The sequence below is a fragment of the Lotus japonicus genome, chromosome 1 (assembly GCF_012489685.1).
Source record: "Lotus japonicus ecotype B-129 chromosome 1, LjGifu_v1.2".
Lineage (NCBI taxonomy): Eukaryota > Viridiplantae > Streptophyta > Magnoliopsida > Fabales > Fabaceae > Lotus > Lotus japonicus.
The window spans coordinates 34324725-34344214 of record NC_080041.1 but is presented as its reverse complement, the minus strand read 5'-3'; the positions used below and the strand labels follow the sequence as shown (position 1 = coordinate 34344214).

Below are 19490 nucleotides of genomic sequence, written 5' to 3'. Positions count from 1 at the left end.
CTGAATTGTCTATACACAAGAAAATCGTGTCAAGAGAATTTGAAGAGGGGAAATGTGCATTGATCAAGCTTTTGAAATATTTGAAAATTTCTACTTCCCAATCAAAGAAAAACCTTCTTCCAGACATATTTGCCTTCAGAAAAGATCCTCACTTTATCAATCGTTGTTGTTTTGTTTTGTTGCCCATAGCAAACAGCCTTGGGAATCTGTTTTGTAGGGGTTCTATATCAACCCAGAGATCAATCCACACCAACCACTAGAACCTCTTTAAACCTCTTTGACAACAAAGCTTCCTCACTTAACACATTGATTATGTTTTGTAGGATTGGGGAACATTTTCTCCTATCAATCATGGCTAAGTGAAATAGAAGAACCCTCTTATCAAGCTCATACTTTTTAGAAATCAACCTCCGCCATAGGCTGTCCCTCTCTTTCCCATAGCACCAAGCCAATTTCTAAAGGAGAGATTTGTTCTTCCACCTGGTAAATCCTAATCCGAGTTCACCTGACTCTTGGAATTGGCAAATCATAGTCCACGGGATCCATGCTTTCTTCACCCCATTGTCATCTTTACCCCAAATAAAAGCTCTAAGGATTTTCTCAACCTCACCTACCACGCCTATGGGTGCTTTGAAGATGGACATGAGATCCTAAGGGATTGAGCATAAGGCAGATTTTGTCAATGCCATCCTCCCACTCAGAGAAATATATTTAGAATTCCAAGATCTCCCTTTCTTCCTAAGTTTGTCTAGCATAGGGTTCCAAAATGCAAGTCTTTGGGGGTTCCCCCCAATGGAGCACCGTATAAAAGAGGAAGATGACTGACACTCCAACCATATAATGCAACCAACCTAGTGATTTCAGAGTCTCCAATGTTGCATCCATTGATCATTGATATTGGTAAGTTGATTTTAAGCCCCGGGGTAAAGAGGAAGGGTAGCAGGGTATTGCACAAAAGATCAAGTTACTCTTCTTCATAATTGCAAAACAAGAGGGAATCGTCCGTGAATTGGAGGTGGTTTAGAGCAAGACCTAAGCTAATTTTCACCCCACTAAAGATAACATCGCCCATGATCTGGTCTAGCATGCAAGATAGGCCATTAATGCATTTATTGAACAAGAAGGGAGAGAGTGGATCTCCTTGTTGGAGATCCTTTTCCATATCAAAGAAACCGGTGGGCAACTCGTTGGCTAACGCACTACTAGAAAAACTAGTTTTCACATCGGGTAGACTGAAAACCAATGTGAATGCTCAACCATTTTTTTTTTCACACGAATTTGACCTGAATAATATACATATTTTTTTAATGAAAATTTATTAAAATAAAAAAGAGATCTTGAGAACACACTCTCTCAAGTGAGTTAAACATCCAAGGTCCCAGCAAAAAAGAAAACATAATAGCCTAAAAGAACTAGAACAATTCAGCAATTCTAGTTCTTTAAATGTAGTTAAACAGCAACTGCTCATGAAATTATGACAAAATAGTTAAACAGCAACAATTCAGCAAAACAGCAACAGTTCAGCAAATTAATTCCCCAAGCAGGAAAGCCACCAGCACCATAAGCATAAATTAGGAGAGCAGCGGAGGTGAGCAACTTTGAACCCTATAAACAGATGCAATAAATACAGAGATCAGCAATCCATGTTATAATGTAAAAAACAAGTTGCCCAAACTTTAATAAAAATTAGGTGAACATAACAACACAACAAACAAGCATAAACTTTGTAACATCTCGATTATTCGACATTAGAGTAACTCAGGACAATTGAATTAAAAATTAGAGCAATATCAGTGATTATTCTAAACGTGCCTTCAGTCTTTGATGGAATGTTCATGAAGGCAACAGCATTGATTACCTTGATAGTGTCGAAGCAGGAGCGGCGATGAGTCACAGCAGGAGCAGAGTCGATTCAAAGCAGGAACGGAAACTGAACAAGAGCAGGAACGAAACACAAATTGATTACCTTGTCACTTCCTGCAAATGCAAATCAAGCGTACATGTGAGCGAGCTAGAAATTGATTCAGTTTCTGAGAAAAAACAATTTGTTATCAGAAATTGTAACAAGTTACTTTCAAGACCATTTGGTCCCTTAATTATGAAATTATGTATAACAGTGTATACTTGAGATACAAAACAGACACAATTTTCCCATATTATCTTAACATCTACTTGTTTGCAAACCAAATCAATAAATACCACATTATCTAGCAATTGAATCTCTTCTCTCTCAGTTAGAGCCGGTAGATTGGAATTAGCTATTAAAATTTAATAGAATTCCAGCAGGGTGAGATTTACAATTCTTAGAGTTGGATTACGCAGATCATCTATGATATATATAAAAATTGGATGGGACCAACAAGTTCAATTGGAATATAGATGAACCAGCCCTTAGAGTGGTTTAAACTAATCTTGGAAATCAAATGCCATGGTATGAACAAACAAACAAAATAAGCTAAAGAAGGATGCCACTTAATTCATAAACACAATGGAAAGGAGTGATATTTTCAATCAGAAGCAACCAGTTCCAAAGGTCAGAAAAAAACTTACCTCCAGCATGACCCATACGGCGGCCAGGGGGAGCAGTTAATCCAGCAATAAATGCAACAATAGGCTTCTCAGTTCCGCTTTCCTGCATAGTCATTCATAAAATCAATTAAAGAACTCATGCAATAGTCTTTTGAAAGGACAATATAACAGCTAGAACATATGTGCTTGTTCTTTGATCTTTCTCTATCTAGCGTAAATAAACATCACCAACCGTTCACCTGATAACATAAACACCTAATGAATATTTAACTTCTTGTCCACAAAAAGAAGATTCACATCTACAGATCACATTATATAGGCCTTTTGCTTGCTGATAAGCTACTACAAGTCTACAGCCTATCAAAATTGAAATTTGCTCCCTTAAAAAGCACATTTGAATTCTCCTTATATAGAGAGATGCCACATACAATCAATATGCTTTATTAACTACTTTTCCTATATGTCTAGCTTTGAGATATATTGGTATGCAATCTGTATACATCAGTTTTTAGTTCATGGTTTCAAACTGAAACTGAAGTGTAGGGTGACAAAAACAAAATATAGAAAGAAAGAAAAAACATTTGTAAATAAGTTGGACTAGAAAAGAGATAATTTGCAATTGATAATAATCACTACACATTGGAGAACAGATGCCAGAACATCATAAATTGATTTGATAAAATAAAAGTATTTGGAATAGAATAATAATGCAACACGGAAAATTTATGCACAGGTAACATTTAAAAGGAACCTTAATTAGTGCAGCAGCATACTCTTCTGCAGTTCCACCTATCTCTCCTATAAGAACGATACCTGAATTAAACGAACAAACAGTAATGATAAGTGAACCTGTTCCATTAATCATACACAAAAAATTTTCCCAGACAAAGAAACTACGCACAGAAGCCATCAACACGGTTCGGTGGATATACAGAATAGAGGGTAATATATATGACACAATAAAAATGACAAAGTACCTTCTGTCTGAGGATCTGATAGGAATTTCTTAAGGCAATCAACAAAATTTGTTCCATTAAAGGGATCTCCTCCGATACCCACACAAGTGGATTGTCCAAGGCCAACAGCAGACGTTTGGAAAACCTGAATAGTAAAAAACAAATATGTGGTTTATCCATGGGTAACCATAATTGTTGTATTATGAAAATAACTTCAAATTTCAACTGGCAATAACTCCCAGAGTTAAGTGTGTTACTCAATAACAGACAAGCATCGTTGTTTTCTTCTTGAAAACAATAATTAAAAATTCAAAAAGTTGTATGAGAGTAGAGATTTCCTTTTAAAGCATACAATATCAGTAACTTATTCCGTAGAATAAAAGCAAGTTGATTATTATGATCTGACTCTGCTGTAGATGGAACCAAGACAGATGATAACATGAAATGGGACACACAACCCAAGATTCATAGGAATGTGCGGTCACAAGTGGAAAAGCAGTAAGAGACTAAGAGTATTAACCGCTTAAAAAGAGTGTCATAATATATTCAGAACTAAGTCCAGTACAATGTATCAACATTTTGCTTGATGTAACACCAAAACCCCATTACTCATGAGGAGCGTGGACTTCATTTGAAGTTTTAACAGATAAATATCATTGAAGTTAGCTATAAGACAATCAAGTATACTTCTAAACCAAAGTAAACAGTCTTCCCAACATAAAAAAAAAGGACTCACCGCCTCATACGTCAAAGTCCCAGAACGAGAAATAATTCCAATGCGCCCAGGCTTATGAATGTAACCCGGCATGATTCCGATTTTACATTCCCCAGGCTTGATGATACCAGGGCAGTTTGGTCCTATCAGACGAGTTTTCGACTGTCTGTTAATCGCTGCTTTAACTCGCACCTGCGGTCGAAAAAATAATTAACTTCAGCCACTACAACTTAACAATCGCCGAATCATCACAAATGCAATTAAACAAAATCAAAGGCATACATTGCCATCATATCAAAACCTTACATGAATAAACACACAGTCTAATACCAAACCTAAGGTAGAATCAAACAACAGGTCATAGCATAAAATCGAAACCTATAATTCTCAAAACCCCAAATCATGATTTGTATAAATATTCATCTCATTGTAACATGCTCCAAAAAAATTGAGATGAAAAGTGAGAAATCAGTGTTACCATATCATGTTGGGGGATGCCTTCAGTGATGCAAACAACGAGATCCAACTCAGCCTCCAAGGCCTCCATGATGGCTTTGGCGGCGAAAGGCGGAGGAACATAGATAATGTGGCATTTATTGATTTGGTTTGCAAACAAGTAGATATGTAATTCAGCACTAACTTAAAGCATAGATCATAAGATATTTCAAACTTTAATAATTCAGCACAAAGCTCATTGTCTCTGTGAGACTACTCCATAACCCTAGAATACAACCACAACTACGATTTGATTCCTAGCTCATGATATTGATCAGCTTAACTTTTACATTCCCCATAAATTTAGAACAATTTGAGAAAAAACCCTAATTGATCGAAATGAGAAAACCAGAGCATGAAAATTGAACATCGTGAATAACACAAAACCAATGGAGGAAACAAGATAACAGAGGAGGAGAAGAAGTAGGAACCTGGTGCGAGCGAACGGAAGAACCAACGGCGCCACCACATAGGAGGAATTGATGTCCCGCTTTAGAAATCTGAAGTGAGTGATGGGTACAGAGAGGAATTGAGTGTCGAACCAGGAACACAAAACGCAGGTGAGTTTAAGCAGGAACCTGGTGCGAGCGAACGGAAAAACCAACGACGCCACCACCAACGGAAGAGTCGAAGAGGTTTAAGATTAGGGTTTTGATGGGTACAGAGAGGAAGAGGAAGGTGACTCCGCCGCCAAGATGGCCAAAACCAACGGCGCCACCACCAACGGAAGAACCAAACGCACAGCGGAAAGAGGGACTGATCGAGGAAGAAAAGACCGAGGAAGAAAGCTTCTTGTTTTTTCGTGAATGACTGAGGAAGAAAGCTTTCAGCATTTGTGTAAAAATTAAAGAAAAGAGGGACTTTTCCCAACGGTTGTTATATAACCGATGTGAAAACTAAAGAAAAGAGAGACTTTTCCCAACCGTTGTAATATAACCGATGTGAAAACTAAAGAAAGATGGACTTTTCCCAACGGTTGTAATATAACCGATGTGAAAAGTACTTCATTAAAATTTCAAAAATGTCACCGCATTTAGCTTTCACATCGCTTATTCTAACAACCGTTGTAAATAATGATTACTAATTACTTTTCACATCAGACATATTCCCAACCGATGTGAAAACTATCATAAAAGTTCACTAAAATTTCAATATTGCCACCGCGTTATCTTTTACATCAGGTAATTGATTAACCGATGTGAAAACCCTGATGTGAAAAGTCTTTTTTTCTAGTAGTGACGCCTCAATTTCTCAACCGAGGATCACATTAGTAACCCAACAAGTCTAGGGAATTAACTTGGAATTTTTTTCAAAAGGTGATGTCAATTTCGAAAACAGACCCATCATCACCCAAACAATAATCCGAGAAGTTCCTAGGAAAACTGGCCCAACACAATGCTTGATTGAAAGTCATTTTCCTTAGACAGAACAACCCAAGAGTCTTACTTGAATTCAAACGAGTTTATCTTTAAACCCTCGCTTGATAAAACATTTCCAATTTAACTTTTTAGATTTTCAAACTCTTATCCATATCGCAATATTTAAATAATACCCAATAATTATATATTATATCTAAAAACTCAAAATTCAATAATAATGGCGCGTGCAAAAATATATTCAAAGTTAAACGTTGAATAAAATCCAAAATTAATTTAACGCAGTATGAGAATCCATAGATATCCATCTTCGCGTCGCCTAGCCATGCTTCAACATGTAGTCCTCGCTTCGCAACATCAAACGTCCACGCGTCGGACTCCTCGTTCTCAAAAAGTTCAAATCTCAGTGTTGGTTCTCCCTTATCTAAGTCTAGCGTTAGGCGCCCAAATAACAATTACCAAACATAAAGGGTTAAACTCAAACAATTAAAACAATCACAGATTCAAAATTCAAATGTCATAATAACGAAATATCAACAATTTCAAATGAACCAACAACTTATCAACAATTTCAAATTAAACAACAGAATAGCAACAACATATAACCAAATTCGAATTTTGAGATGTAGATGATCAGGTGCTTGCTGTGGTACCTTAATTTAAATGAGGGTGGGGTACCTTAAATGATGTAAAACCTATTTATCTCCAAAAAATTTAACTTCTAAAAGCCTCTAGCACCATCATTCATGAGCATTTTAGTAGATTATCTCATTATCTTGTCGTTCGCCAGACACCAATTTTCATATCTCACTCTTATTGTGGTCAATAACTCTCTTGTTCTTACATCGCATACATTTCCACTTCCACCGCTAAATTCTGACTTTAAAAAAGCTGAAACAAACAACATGACGTCTAAGATTCCAACAAAAGTCAAAAGGTCTAATCTCCTTTCTTTCTTTGCCCTTCAATTTCACATTTTCTTCTAGTCGGGGTACCGTACCCAAAAGAATTTCAGGGTACCACAGAATTTTCCTAATTTTTAACTAAAGTAATCAACATCAATTATATTCATGATTAATTCTTACATGCTTTAAAAAAAAATCTTACGTTATTCCAACAATCACTTAGAGTGTGTTTGAATTAAAGTTTTCTTAACTGAGTTTATGTCAACTAAAGTTTACAAAACTGGTTTTGATTAAAACCCTCATTGGCTGGGCTGAACGTTAAAACATCACTTGGGGTGCATAAATTTAAAATGGGTTTAGAGCACATTCAATTGAAAGAGACGGAGGAGAAAAAAAATCAAGTAGCGTTAAACATGAAAGTGTGTTTTTACCCAATAAATATTATCAAGTTTAATCAGAAAATTCAAAAACAAGTCCAAATCTTATCAAATTACACGATAACCAACCCAAGGATAACGATTACAGAAAAGGGTTGATGGTGGAAAGAAAGGTTCAGACTCAGAGAGAGAAAATAGAGTGATCACTTATATTATAACTTATAAGGGTTGGAGTTCCATACTTGAGCCTCAATTTTGAAAGAAAGGCATACAATATAAGAGTGAGAGTCCCATCATCAGAACACACCAAAGGAGAATTACATTAGCTGAGTCATCAGGCGATTTAGAATATTCAAAGAAAGTTTTTGTTGTGCTTCAACCAACCAAGTAACCACACTTACTCTCATTACTTTATTTGTGTTTAATTTGTGCAGTGAATTGATGCCATGATAATTAATTCCAAATGTTGATGTATATATGTTTCTTAAAGAATTAATGGATATGCACTGTGGTCATCTGATTGTGTGTTTATTTTGCTAAATTAGTTGAATACATCGAAACTACATATATATAGTTCAAAATTAAAGAGGGATCAATTTACTTGACAAACTGAGTCCCAATCATCTTCTGTCTCTTTCTTTCATTCAGCCGTGAGTACTGGGCCTCATGGTCCTTAAGTGTTAAATGATCAGTTTTTTTTAGTCCAAGTTTTGTTAATTCTTAATTTTAAAGCACGAAAGTTTATAAGATGGTAGTCTCAATTTTTTTATTTTTTTTTAAAGAAGGTAGTCTCAAATTAACTAACACATATTAAGTATTAATCAGTTATCTAACTTTTTTTTTGTTACATCGGAAAATTGACAGAAAAACAAACGACTAAGGAACACCTAAACGATCCTCCATGATGAGGATCTCCAGCTCCCCTGGGGGATTGATCAACACGTTGAGCGGTGAACTTGGAGAGGGAGCTCCCTTCCTAGCTAGCCAATCCTCTGGACGATTGTAATCTCTATCAATACGAGCAAGCGAAATGTCCCAGTTACGACTCAGAAGGCCTGAGATTTCCTCCAGAATAGGGAGGAAGTGCCTACTCTCCTCATCTCTCAAAGACTGAAGAAGCTCTGCACAATCAACGTTGCAAATTACTCGACGGAATCCACGGTCCCAGATCAACAACAGCCCTAGCTTAAGCGCATAAGCCTCTGACATCAGCGTGTTAGGACAACAGAAAATAAATTAGTTAAGAAATTATTTATTTTGTTAGTGATTTAATTAGTTACTTGAATTAAAAAATAAGTATATCATAAAAATAAGTCTATCGTTTGTACAATTTAATCTTTATATATATAATATATGATTTTTTAAAAAGTCATATGACTTCATGTTTTAAGTCATACAACGGTTACAATTTATTCTTATGTTTTCACATAAAAACTCATTTGGTCAAGATATATTGTGAGACCCATTCTCATTTGGTCAACAAATTAACATACTAGCTAGGTTTGTTGGAAAATGCGGCCCGTAATGTGCATCCTAGTCTCTACAAATTATTAATTTGGTCAAAATGGGTCAAGAATTTCAATTTTTGGTCATTGATTGCTCAAAATTTATGCACATGTTCCTATTTTTAGATGCATGTGGAGTCCATGAGTAGTTTGTTATTGAGGTCCTCTTTTGATTGCATAATATGGCAATCTCCAATTCTGGTGGTTCAGTAGTGGGTGGTTTTTTTAGTTGAGGACCATAAAACATGTGATTTGATTAGACCCATTTCAAAGTTCCTATCTTTCCTTTTAGGGTCACTGGTTTTTGAAAGATCAATGATAGGAAGCATTCAATCTGTTTGATACAAGTTCATTCATTCTTCAACAGTAGTTGTTTACTTGTCTTACCCACATTTTTTTCAATCTTCATTCTCTTTTCCACCATGTAATAATAATAATTTGGGAACTGGAAACAATACCTGAAAGGCTGAAGTAACTAACTACTCCATGAGTTTTCCAACAGGTTCTTCAAAAAGTTATTTTATTGGCAGCCAATCATGGCTGCTCAAACAAACAGCCAGAGTTACTGGCTGAACTGGAGATTTTTGCTTTGTTCCATCTGTCTCTTGGTCATAACCATCTTCTCATTGGTGCTGATATGGAAGTATGAACGTATAAGAAGGCGAGCAAGAAATGGAAGCAGGGAAAACCAAGAAGAAACATCAGCAACTTTGTATGAGGATGAAACTTGGAAACCTTCCCTGAAAGGAATTCACCCTGCTTGGTTGATGGCTTTCAGAGTTTTTGCATTTATTCTGCTTTTGGTGCTTCTCATAGTCGATGCTGCTGTTTATGGGGGACACGTTTTCTTCTTTTACACTCAGTAAGTTCTCATAATCTCATTCCTAATTATTGAATTTTTTTCTCTGATTTGGCTACTGTTCTATAGCACATTATGAATAGGGTCTATGCATAATATAGAATCATTTTATGTAGTCTCCTGTTGGATAGAACAAACAAAATTTGGAAGCATATTATGTTATAAACCAAGTTAATCTGAAGCTACAATGAAGCTATAGTTTTTCTAGTTGAAGGGATTGGTTATGTTATTGCAATTATTTCTTCTATGCTCTCGTAGTTAGTCCTACACAATCTTTCTGACTTGTGGGTTTAATTAGTTAGGACTAGGAGTCAATTTAATAATTCATTCTAAGAAAAGTAATGATGCAGAATTAAGAAATCTCCATTCATTGCTAGAAGCCTATTTCAGCTCCCTGTGTTGATTGAGCATATTCCGAGCTTTTGTTTTGGCATTGGATTTGATTTGATTTCTTTATGGTTTCTGAAACAGGTGGACTTGTCTGTTACTCATCATTTACTTTGGGGTAATTATAAAGGCCCTCATATCTTCTTCTTTAGTAGTCATGTTACTCATGTCTATCATCTTCCATATATTCTCTTATATGCCCTTTTCCTTGTGTGCTTGATATCTCAGCTTGGATCCTTGCTCTCTATGCATGGATGTTACCAACATCATAAGAAAGCGAACGGGGATAAGGTTGATAATGTGGATGGAGATGCGGAGCAAGGCATTTCTAGTGCTCCTGCACTCCCTCTAAGTTCTATTGCATCCGACCAAGAGAAAAACTTGGAAGCCCCAGAAAAAAAACATGTTCGCCAACATGCAGGAACTTGGGGTTATATTTTTCAAATAATATTCCAGGTACACTTTTCAAATTCCATAGATCACTGATTGGTACATTTTCAATCTTCAAGGAAAAATTATTATTACTGTGATCAGCTCAATTCATAGTACATTGTGCTCTAATTTTACCCATTATAATCCAAGGATCTGAGTTAGGAGATCAGCTTTCTCCTTTTCCTTCATACGTTTAAATCTTTCTGCATTATTTTTTTCTCAATTTTATGTTTGTAGTTTTTCCATTGGCCTCATAACTGATTTTTGTCTTTACAATTGTTAACAGATCAATGCAGGTGCTGTAATGCTCACTGATTGTGTATTTTGGTTTGTAATTGTTCCATTTCTAACCAACAGAGATTACAACCTGAGTTTTGTAAGTATCATTGATGACCTCTTTAATTTAGAAAGTTTATCTGATAACTTTTATCATTGCTCTTACCAAATTAAACCATATTTTATATCTCTTGTGGCAGTTGACAGTCTGTATGCATTCACTCAATGCGGTTTTCCTTATCGGCGATACAGCTTTAAATTGCCTGGTGCGTTTTTCTCATTTGTTTCCATATAATTATCCACTTTCAATGTTTACATATCTGAAAATTCTTGCATTTTTCCCCTCTTCAGCGGTTCCCTTGGTTTCGAATCGGATACTTTTGCCTATGGACAGCCACATATCTGATTTTCCAGTGGATTGTTCATGCTTGCATTAATCTCTGGTAAGTCTTTGTTTTTAGTTTGGCCTCAACTACCTGAAAGCATCTTATACATCATCACGTTGTTTTAGTACTGACTAAAGAACACTTACTGTAGCTTATCTATAAAAAACACTAGATAAACTTTGATAACTGCTCTTTGGTCCGCATCCGAACGAGTTTATTGTCTAATACATGTTTCTTCTCTGGAAAAACAGGTGGCCTTATCCATTTCTTGACTTGTCATCTTCATATGCTCCACTATGGTATGGATTTTATTTCCTTTTCATACCCACCACAAAATATCTTCCCTCATTTTCATTCTTATAATAGAGCTTTGAACATACCTTATTCTTATAAATTGTTGATGGATATTTGGCTTTTTGCTACTTGAGTTAATTTGGTAACCCTTTTTCTATGGTTTGTAATTGATTTCTAGGTACTTTGCGGTGGCATTGCTGCATATTCCGTGCTATGGTATTTTCGCTTTGGTGATGAAGCTGAAACACTATGTCTTCACTACGTGGTGCCCTGACTCATATCAATGTCTAAGGTGACTTTGGCTTAGGAGTAAACTACACGGGAGAGAATATTTTACCATAGAAGGAAGAATAAAATGTCAGATAGTACCATTGTAGCAATAATGAGTAGGGGTGTTCGTGGGGAGGGTTGGGACGGGTTCGACTTGATTTTTACCCGACCCTAAATATTGATTGGGTCAGTTTTTAAACCCGAACATATCCCTAGACCCGAAGAGACCCGATAGCTGAAATCAATAGAAAAATATATCAACTTTGTTTATTTTGTTTTTCCAGGGAAGATTAACAGTTTTAAAAGCAACTAGAAATTCGTTCTTGCTAACACTTCTCTAAAAGAGATGTCATTGTTGGGGCTGATTGCAACTTATAAGGCTCACGGTGCCTAAGTTGGTGAAGGGTGAGCTGACATACATGTATATTCAGAGGATCGAATTGCTCAAGAGTTGTATTCCAAGCAAATGGACAGCATGGATGAACGAAAGAAATGAAGAGATTTATTACTATACATGAATTTTTGCTACAAAGAATCACACCCAAAAAATGACTACATACACAATTGTGATTATTGAAGAAACATCCTAAAGATGCAACAGAATATAGGTACAGCTGATCAACTTGAGATATGGATCACAAAGAAGTGCTTGGCAAGGAACCCATTAAGATGATATTTTCGCCTTTATGCTCCCCAGTCTTCTCAGGCTTTTCCTTCGTAAATAGTCCAGAGAGGAACTTAGATGACAAACCAGAACTCAGTCCTCTGCCTAAGAAGTCCAAAGTTCCTCTTGTTTCACCTCCTCCTCTATGGCTTGCTCTGTTGGTTAAGCTCCTCGTCACATTCAATCTCAGTTGTGCACCACAAGGACAATTAGAAATCTTTTTAAAACAACGCTTGTGGAAAACCAATTGACAAGCTTTGCACCTTTCAATATCGTCTTCCTGTTGATAAATTAGCTTACATTAAAGTTGCTACTTTTCAGTAGACTAAAAGAATGGAGTAATGCCACATTCAGGCTTGGATGATAAAGTAACGGAATGACTTGAATTTTTTAATCAGAAGTGGGAGGCTAAGTTGTTGAAAAATCTAAAAGTACTATTATTTTGTTTAATTTAGGCTTTATAAAATTTAGGCTACATTAAGCCTAAATTTTATGTGACTCGTTTTGCACTTCATAAAAGTCTGAAGTGCTGTTACATGCAGACAAGTTTTAAACGCATTTCACAGACTCAATAATTACCACTCATTTTTCTCTCCCCTTCTTACCACATTTTTTTATGAAAAATCAATGGTCTACAAAACCCTTCTGATGTTCATTAACCTCCTTTTTATGTGTGATTATATTTCACCACATCCAAATCATCAATCTCTTCATCTATGCACCCTGCATTTCATTTTCTAACAGTAAACATATGTAGCTGATTAAAATTTTTACAAGAAATCATTACCTTTTTTCACTGATATAAATATTTTTTTCCTTAACTAGTTCTATATTTCAGAATCTTAGCTACTGAAAGATACACACCTGAAATGGGAAAATGAGAGACGATGGGTCACTGCAATCTTGTCGGGCGCTACAGGGGTCTCCCACATCACAGCATATGAGGCATTGGTCAGTAATGTGTTCCAGGATTTTCCTTGACAGAGTTTCCACCATTACAGGAAGTGCTGCATAATAGTTGCCTTACATCAGAAATACAGGGAACGCAACAAAACTTCCAAATTAACTACTAATCAATTCATGACCAATTCCACAGTTCTGCTCTCATAAAACAAAATAAAGACATGAAACTGTAGTGAAACATACAAGCCAATACACATTATGTTACTATACAGGCTACGAAATTGTAAATCATGATGCCCACTTTCTAACAAATATGTTGATTCCAGATAATGGATTAGATCACGGTTTCGATACCACTAACAGCTGTAAATCCTATATTACGGGCTGCAGTTCTATCCAGGGTATTAACCAATAGTCAAAAACTAATAGTAGCCACATCTCTGAAAGTCTTACAAGCACCAATTTCAGGATCCTGATGATTAATGTTAACTCACAGAGTTGAGATACCACACGATATGCCCTCCATACTACCTGTTATGACCCTAATTTCTAGAACTGGCAATGACTAGTTACCATTAGGCAGATATAGAGAGATCTATTGGACCATTAATGATCTGGTTCAACCACAATTAATCCTCATAATGATATGAATCTATATTCAGGCAGACTGCTATACCATGAAATCCACATAGTAAAATTATTTAGCCAACCCATCAAAGCGGAAAAACTGAGAGAGCTCAGTATAAAATTAAAATCAGACTGGTCAGGGTGTCAATTTTGGTATTAGGGGCAAGTAATGTATTTTTATGTCTGTGGGTGCACCAGAAGTAGGCTTTAGATACTGATAGGAACCCAAATATTAGTAGTCTTAGTATTGCTAAGGTATTTGTTAGGAAGGGTAGAAGGGGGAATAAAATTGATTCCCACTAGTGATAACTGCCAAGCTGATGTGGCAGTATCTTCAGGGTGCTAGGAGTGTGAAAGAGAGAGAATGCTGAGAGAGGTTGGGGATTATATAAGCATGTATTGTGTGAGAGAGAGGTTAGGCTTGTTTTGGGATTAGGCTTGGGAGAGTAGAGGCACTCTCGAATTGCCTCAGTTTCTTATCTTTAATTTTCTACTGTTATTTGTAATTCTCTAAAACACTGCTTCTGGGTATTTTCCAGAGGATTCGGTGCTCATCTATCCTATTTTCATTCTCAGTCACTGTGCTCTTTTCTGGTTCCTAACAGATACCATTGCATCACACCCAATATTATTCATCAAAAGAAGTAAAGCACATGTACGTGAAAATTAAATGAAGATAACTTCCATCTAAAACACAAAGCTCGAATGAGCCAAAAATAGAAGCTAACCGGCAAAGACTCCTTTGGAAAGATCAAGCAAATCTTTGAGAGCAAAAAAGTCATTGCTTTCAAGAAGATATCTCCGGTTTCCAAGCCCTCTGTTGATAGACCTTCGGAATGGGCAGCGAACATATGGAAGCATTATACCTATCTTTTTTCTGACATTCATAACATGAAGCAAGGCTGGGACCCTTGACAAAAGGAAGGGATTAACTGCGGTGACACAAAGCATAGGCTGCAGGAAAATTTCATCAATAAAAATGTGAAGTGGTTGATACTTGATAAGAATAATTTCAAAAAATATGAAGTTCAAATGAGTGGGAAGGAAGAAAAAATACATGAATCTAGCATATTGGTTGTTCAACAAATAATGATTATGTAATGTAAATATACTCATGTTCAATTAAGCACTTGTTTTATACTACGAACACTTCCTGGGACTCCTCAGAATAAAATTGGATCCAAATTCAAACTTACAAGTCAGTGGCAGCTAAACACTTGAGAAAATACAAGGACAATTAAGCTACAACACTAACGAAGAAAAGCCATGAAATTTAATTAGCATATGGAAAAGGAAATAAGATCATAACATGCATCAATATGCATTAGTGTAGTTAGTTCGAATCACTTCAAAGTCTGTGCACCCAATCTTCACTGTAGTTGCAACTAAACAGCATCTTTCACACTCACAAGTAACAATCATTAATTCACTATATGTATATCCACCCTATAGGAATCGAAGATAGGAGGAAAACTCAGTTTTTGCAACAAACAAAGATAAGAGTGAGAAACAGCAGCTATTTCTAGAAAATTTAGAAACTTTGGACAAGACATATACATATGAAAGATAAGCCGGTTCATTTTATAAGGTGAAAACAATAGGCTAGTGTTAGTTTTAAAATTACCTGTTCATGTATAGAGTCCAGATAAGACTTTGCCATCTGAGAAACAGGATAACGAGTGAAATCCCAATGATGTAAAACCCTTGCTGGCAAGACTGCAGTATCATTTGTATGGCAAGAAGAGCAGAACAATTGACCAGTATATTCACAAAGTCGAGGCTTCCCCCATCCCAATGTCTGTACAAAATCCCAAATCAAAGTTTTTCCATCATCAAAATGCTTATGGCATCCAGCGCAAGTGTAATGTTGTGCTTCTAACAACTGTCTTATAGATTTATTTGACGGCATTTCAACTATAAGTGATATGGTCTTCCCTAAAGTGGAAAAGTTTCGAATGTTTTCCCCTCTTGTAAAAGAAGACTGAGGCGCAGGTGCATTTGACACAGGTGAAATAGGATGTGCATCTTGAGGGGACAAAAACCAAATCAATGGTCTTGGAGGACTTGAAAAAAACCTGGTACAGAGAATAGACTGTAAACACTCTTGAATGAGATCACTTCTTTTCACAATAATATCAGGAGATGCACTTCTAAATATCTTGGATTCCTTTTCAACAGACAACCAAGGCAAAGGTAAAATCCAGCCCTGCTCATTGAATAAGGTTTTCAAGCAACGATAGAGAGTGAGGAAATCACGATATCTCCTTTCAACCTCCCACTGATCCTTGCCACTCCACACTTTAATTTTATAAACAGTGTATTCCTTCACCCCAACCAATCTTTCACTAAGAGAAACATCCCCTTTCTTCTGCCTTGCACCTACAACTTCAATCCTATTTATTCTTCTTGGGCGCTGAACTAGCAGGTATGCATCATCTGTACTAGAAGTAGAAGCAGTCATGCCACCATCTCTTAAAGGCATGGACAATTGTGGTTCAAAAAATCTGTTACCCATGGAAAGCCTAGCTGCAGGAGAATCCACAGAGTCCAGTAAAATTTCTTCCATCTCCTGAACAACCTCATCATAGAATTCATTTAGCTCAAAGTCCTCTTTCTGCAATATTTAGTGAAACATTAAACTCTATATATGTAGAATGGTTACTGCCACAATGTCAAAATTTAAAGCCAAAATGAGTTATTTCAATCCATAAGCCCATGACAGCATTTCTAACCATCTTTTTTCTGAGACAGGAAATAAAACATTCTTTCTTGATAATAAAAATAAGATAGACTTCAGGCTCTAACTGATTGAGTACAGCTTAATGAATTAGCTCAAGAATAAATAATTTCAAACCCGGCAAAAATATTTCTTCCTGGACATTATGCATGTTTACTTAATATTGAGTTAGAAATGCAATACAAAATCTGAAGGGTTTACAGACGGGTTTAAATCATGAACAACATCAACCGATTTGGCCACCATATCAGAATTGCAGCAGCCACTGCAACCTCATAGTGTCCCACTCAGGCCCACAACTCCCGTTACACAACCGTAACTGCGACTCAATTACTCAACCAAACTTACAATTTAAAACTTAGAGGCTACATATTAATAAAAGTTGTACAAATTGAGAGGTTTGAAAATGATAACTTGAAAGACAATGGCACTCTTTGCTCACCTTAGACATCACAGGACCTTTTTCTAACAAACTTGTCGAAGTGGAAGAGCTCTCTAATGTTTCCCCCATTCCACTACTTGAAGGCAGCACAATTGGTTCAAGATTCTCAAATGATTTTGCATTCACACTCCCTACATGGATGCGTGGATCGGAAGAATTGTGATCAACTCCCCTATCACCAAAGTAATCAAACTCAGACATGGAATTATCCACCTCAGGGTTTACACATTGAGCATTTCTAGTGGCAATAGCTTCATCACCGCCCTTTTCCTTGCTTACACCATCAGTAACATCCAAACTCCTATTCTGGGGAACCTCTTCTGGCACCATATCCAAACCTTCTTGACAGACCTCGGAGTTATGAGAACCTTGAGAACAACTGTATTCAGCAAGAATGTCATTGTCCTTGTCCCTGTCCCTATCCCTGACATCTTTCACATCTTTCACATCTTCTGAATCACCACCATCTTTAGTTTCCTCAACTTCTTCATCCTTTTCATCTATTCTCCCCTCTTTTCCACCTGAACTCACTGCACCCTCTTCAACTTGATCATCCTTTTCTTGCGGCTTCCGAAATAGATCAGACATACCAGAAATGGGACCATTTTGCAGCAAAAAATCATCCAAATCATGCGAACCAAATGCAACAGAAGAATTCATAAACAAAGGATGATCATCGTTTCTCACTTCAATTTCCTCATGATAGCACACACCACTGTTAGATGCATAGAACTCATTCGCATTTTCACCCTGCCTCAAATAGAATTCATTCCTATTCTCACCCTCACTCCCATAGTTGTACATCGATTCCTCGCCCTCTGAAAATTCCTCACCTTCTTCCCCCTCCACCTCTCTTTCCCCACCTTCACCATCACTCTCATTCCCCTCACCCTCTTCCCTCCGGTTAAACCCGATAAACTCCGACGAATCGAGCTCCGTCATAGAAAGCTCGTCACCGCCGTCACCATACATCTCCAATCCGCAGGAACCGTACCTCAAGTTCCGCTGCGTCCTGAACTTGGTCTCCGCCGCCGAACTGAAATTCTCCGAGCCGCTGTTAACGTCGTCGGAGGCGGCGGCGCCGCCCCTGGTGAAATCGAAATCGGAGAAGTCGTGGAAGACGGTGATGGCGCTGCGCATGCTCATGCTGGTGCTCGGAGTCTCCATGACCGAGTTGGCGCTGCAGTAGCGCTCGAACTCGGAGTCGCCGTCGCAGGAGGAGGAGGAGCGGCGCGATGCACCGTCCGATTCGCGAAGCCGCAACCGTGGGAACGAATCCAATGGATCAGGTGAACCACCGTTCATGATTTCAAATCCAATCAAAAAACACGAATCGAAGAGAAATGGGAAACGGAACCTGTGAATCTGGAAAGGAATCGTAGGATCGAGGTTGAGATTGGGCACAGTGGTGAGAGGCTTCTTCTTCTTCGCTGTAACACGAAGGGAAGAAGAACACGAAGAAATCACGATGATGCAGAGGGGGAAAATGGAAAAACAAAAATGAGAATCAGATTTTTGTTATTTTTCGACTTGGAAAAAAAAAAAGAGAAAAGTAGTTTCAAAACTACCAGTTTAAAGACCGGAGGCGTGGATGTGCTTACTGCTTTACCTACCAATCAACTGTCCTGTCTTGTGTGTTTATTTCTACTAGTTTTTTATTTTTGTCTTTGGATTTTTTTGTCTCACACTTACATAGATTCAAGTTTCAACTTGTTTATCATGAAACCAACACCTTATTATTATGTACATGTGTGAAAACTCAAGACGCATAAAGGTATAGGAGATATGTTTCTTCAATTATGAACACATCATACAGAACCTACTGTCTTCGGTTCGAAAGTCAACCTAGAAAGATCTTCAAAAAGAAGAAGACATTAATGACTGTCTGGGAGGATCTTGATGAAGAATTATCATAAGACAACGAGGATAATTCTGAAGAAGGCATTGTTGAAGAGGAAGCCAACATGTGTGTCTCATGGTTGCTTCAACAACTTTGACAGAGAATCTGAAGCAGAAGAAGACTATGAAGAGGTGATCCTTTATTTTGAACTTAGAGATGCTTAGGAAGATCTTATGATCAACACTTATAATTTAGTACACGAGTACAAGGATCTGGAGAAAAAGCTTAAAATTGACTGTGAAAAGCAATCTGAGAAAAACTATGAGAAATTTTTCAAGAGATGTAACATGTTGTTTGACGAGAAGAATGATCTTCTTCTCAAAGCAGCACATCGAAAGAAGACTTGGAGATCAGAACAATGTGATGAAGTTTCTGAACTGTAGAAGAAAGTGAAGATCCTCGACGTTGACCCTACTTAATAATGTGTTATATGTTAAGGGATTGGAGCATAACTT

General features: G+C 37.1%; 3 protein-coding genes across 4 annotated transcripts; 1 reads left to right on the top strand and 2 right to left on the bottom strand.

Moving 5' to 3' along the window:
• Window positions 1-3190: 3190 nt before the first annotated feature.
• On the bottom strand, window positions 3191-8562 carry LOC130733704 (succinate--CoA ligase [ADP-forming] subunit alpha-1, mitochondrial-like). The gene is made up of 5 exons (XM_057585949.1): window positions 8241-8562; window positions 4679-4839; window positions 4222-4392; window positions 3507-3630; window positions 3191-3342 (listed from the first exon to the last, which is right to left on the bottom strand). The coding sequence occupies exons 1-5, from the start codon at window positions 8560-8562 to the stop codon at window positions 3191-3193; spliced, it is 930 nt and encodes a 309-aa protein (XP_057441932.1).
• Window positions 8563-9068: 506 nt separating this feature from the next.
• Window positions 9069-11865, top strand: LOC130734501 (uncharacterized). The gene is made up of 8 exons (XM_057586949.1): window positions 9069-9720; window positions 10189-10222; window positions 10333-10560; window positions 10823-10912; window positions 11013-11078; window positions 11164-11255; window positions 11450-11497; window positions 11671-11865. The coding sequence occupies exons 1-8, from the start codon at window positions 9395-9397 to the stop codon at window positions 11786-11788; spliced, it is 1002 nt and encodes a 333-aa protein (XP_057442932.1). The 5' UTR covers window positions 9069-9394; the 3' UTR covers window positions 11789-11865.
• Window positions 11866-12242: 377 nt separating this feature from the next.
• LOC130734499 (uncharacterized) lies at window positions 12243-18731 on the bottom strand. 2 transcript variants are annotated; one of them, XM_057586946.1, is made up of 5 exons: window positions 17136-18727; window positions 15581-16570; window positions 14685-14910; window positions 13291-13433; window positions 12243-12706 (listed from the first exon to the last, which is right to left on the bottom strand). In XM_057586946.1, exons 1-5 carry the CDS (start codon window positions 18438-18440, stop codon window positions 12398-12400), a joined length of 2973 nt encoding a protein of 990 aa, XP_057442929.1. In that variant the 5' UTR covers window positions 18441-18727; the 3' UTR covers window positions 12243-12397. The 2 variants fall into 2 exon arrangements, with proteins under 2 accessions (XP_057442929.1, XP_057442930.1); XM_057586947.1 differs by lacking the exon at window positions 12243-12706 and adding an exon at window positions 12734-13149 and having other exon boundaries at window positions 17136-18731.
• Between the last annotated feature and the right edge of the window lie 759 nt (window positions 18732-19490).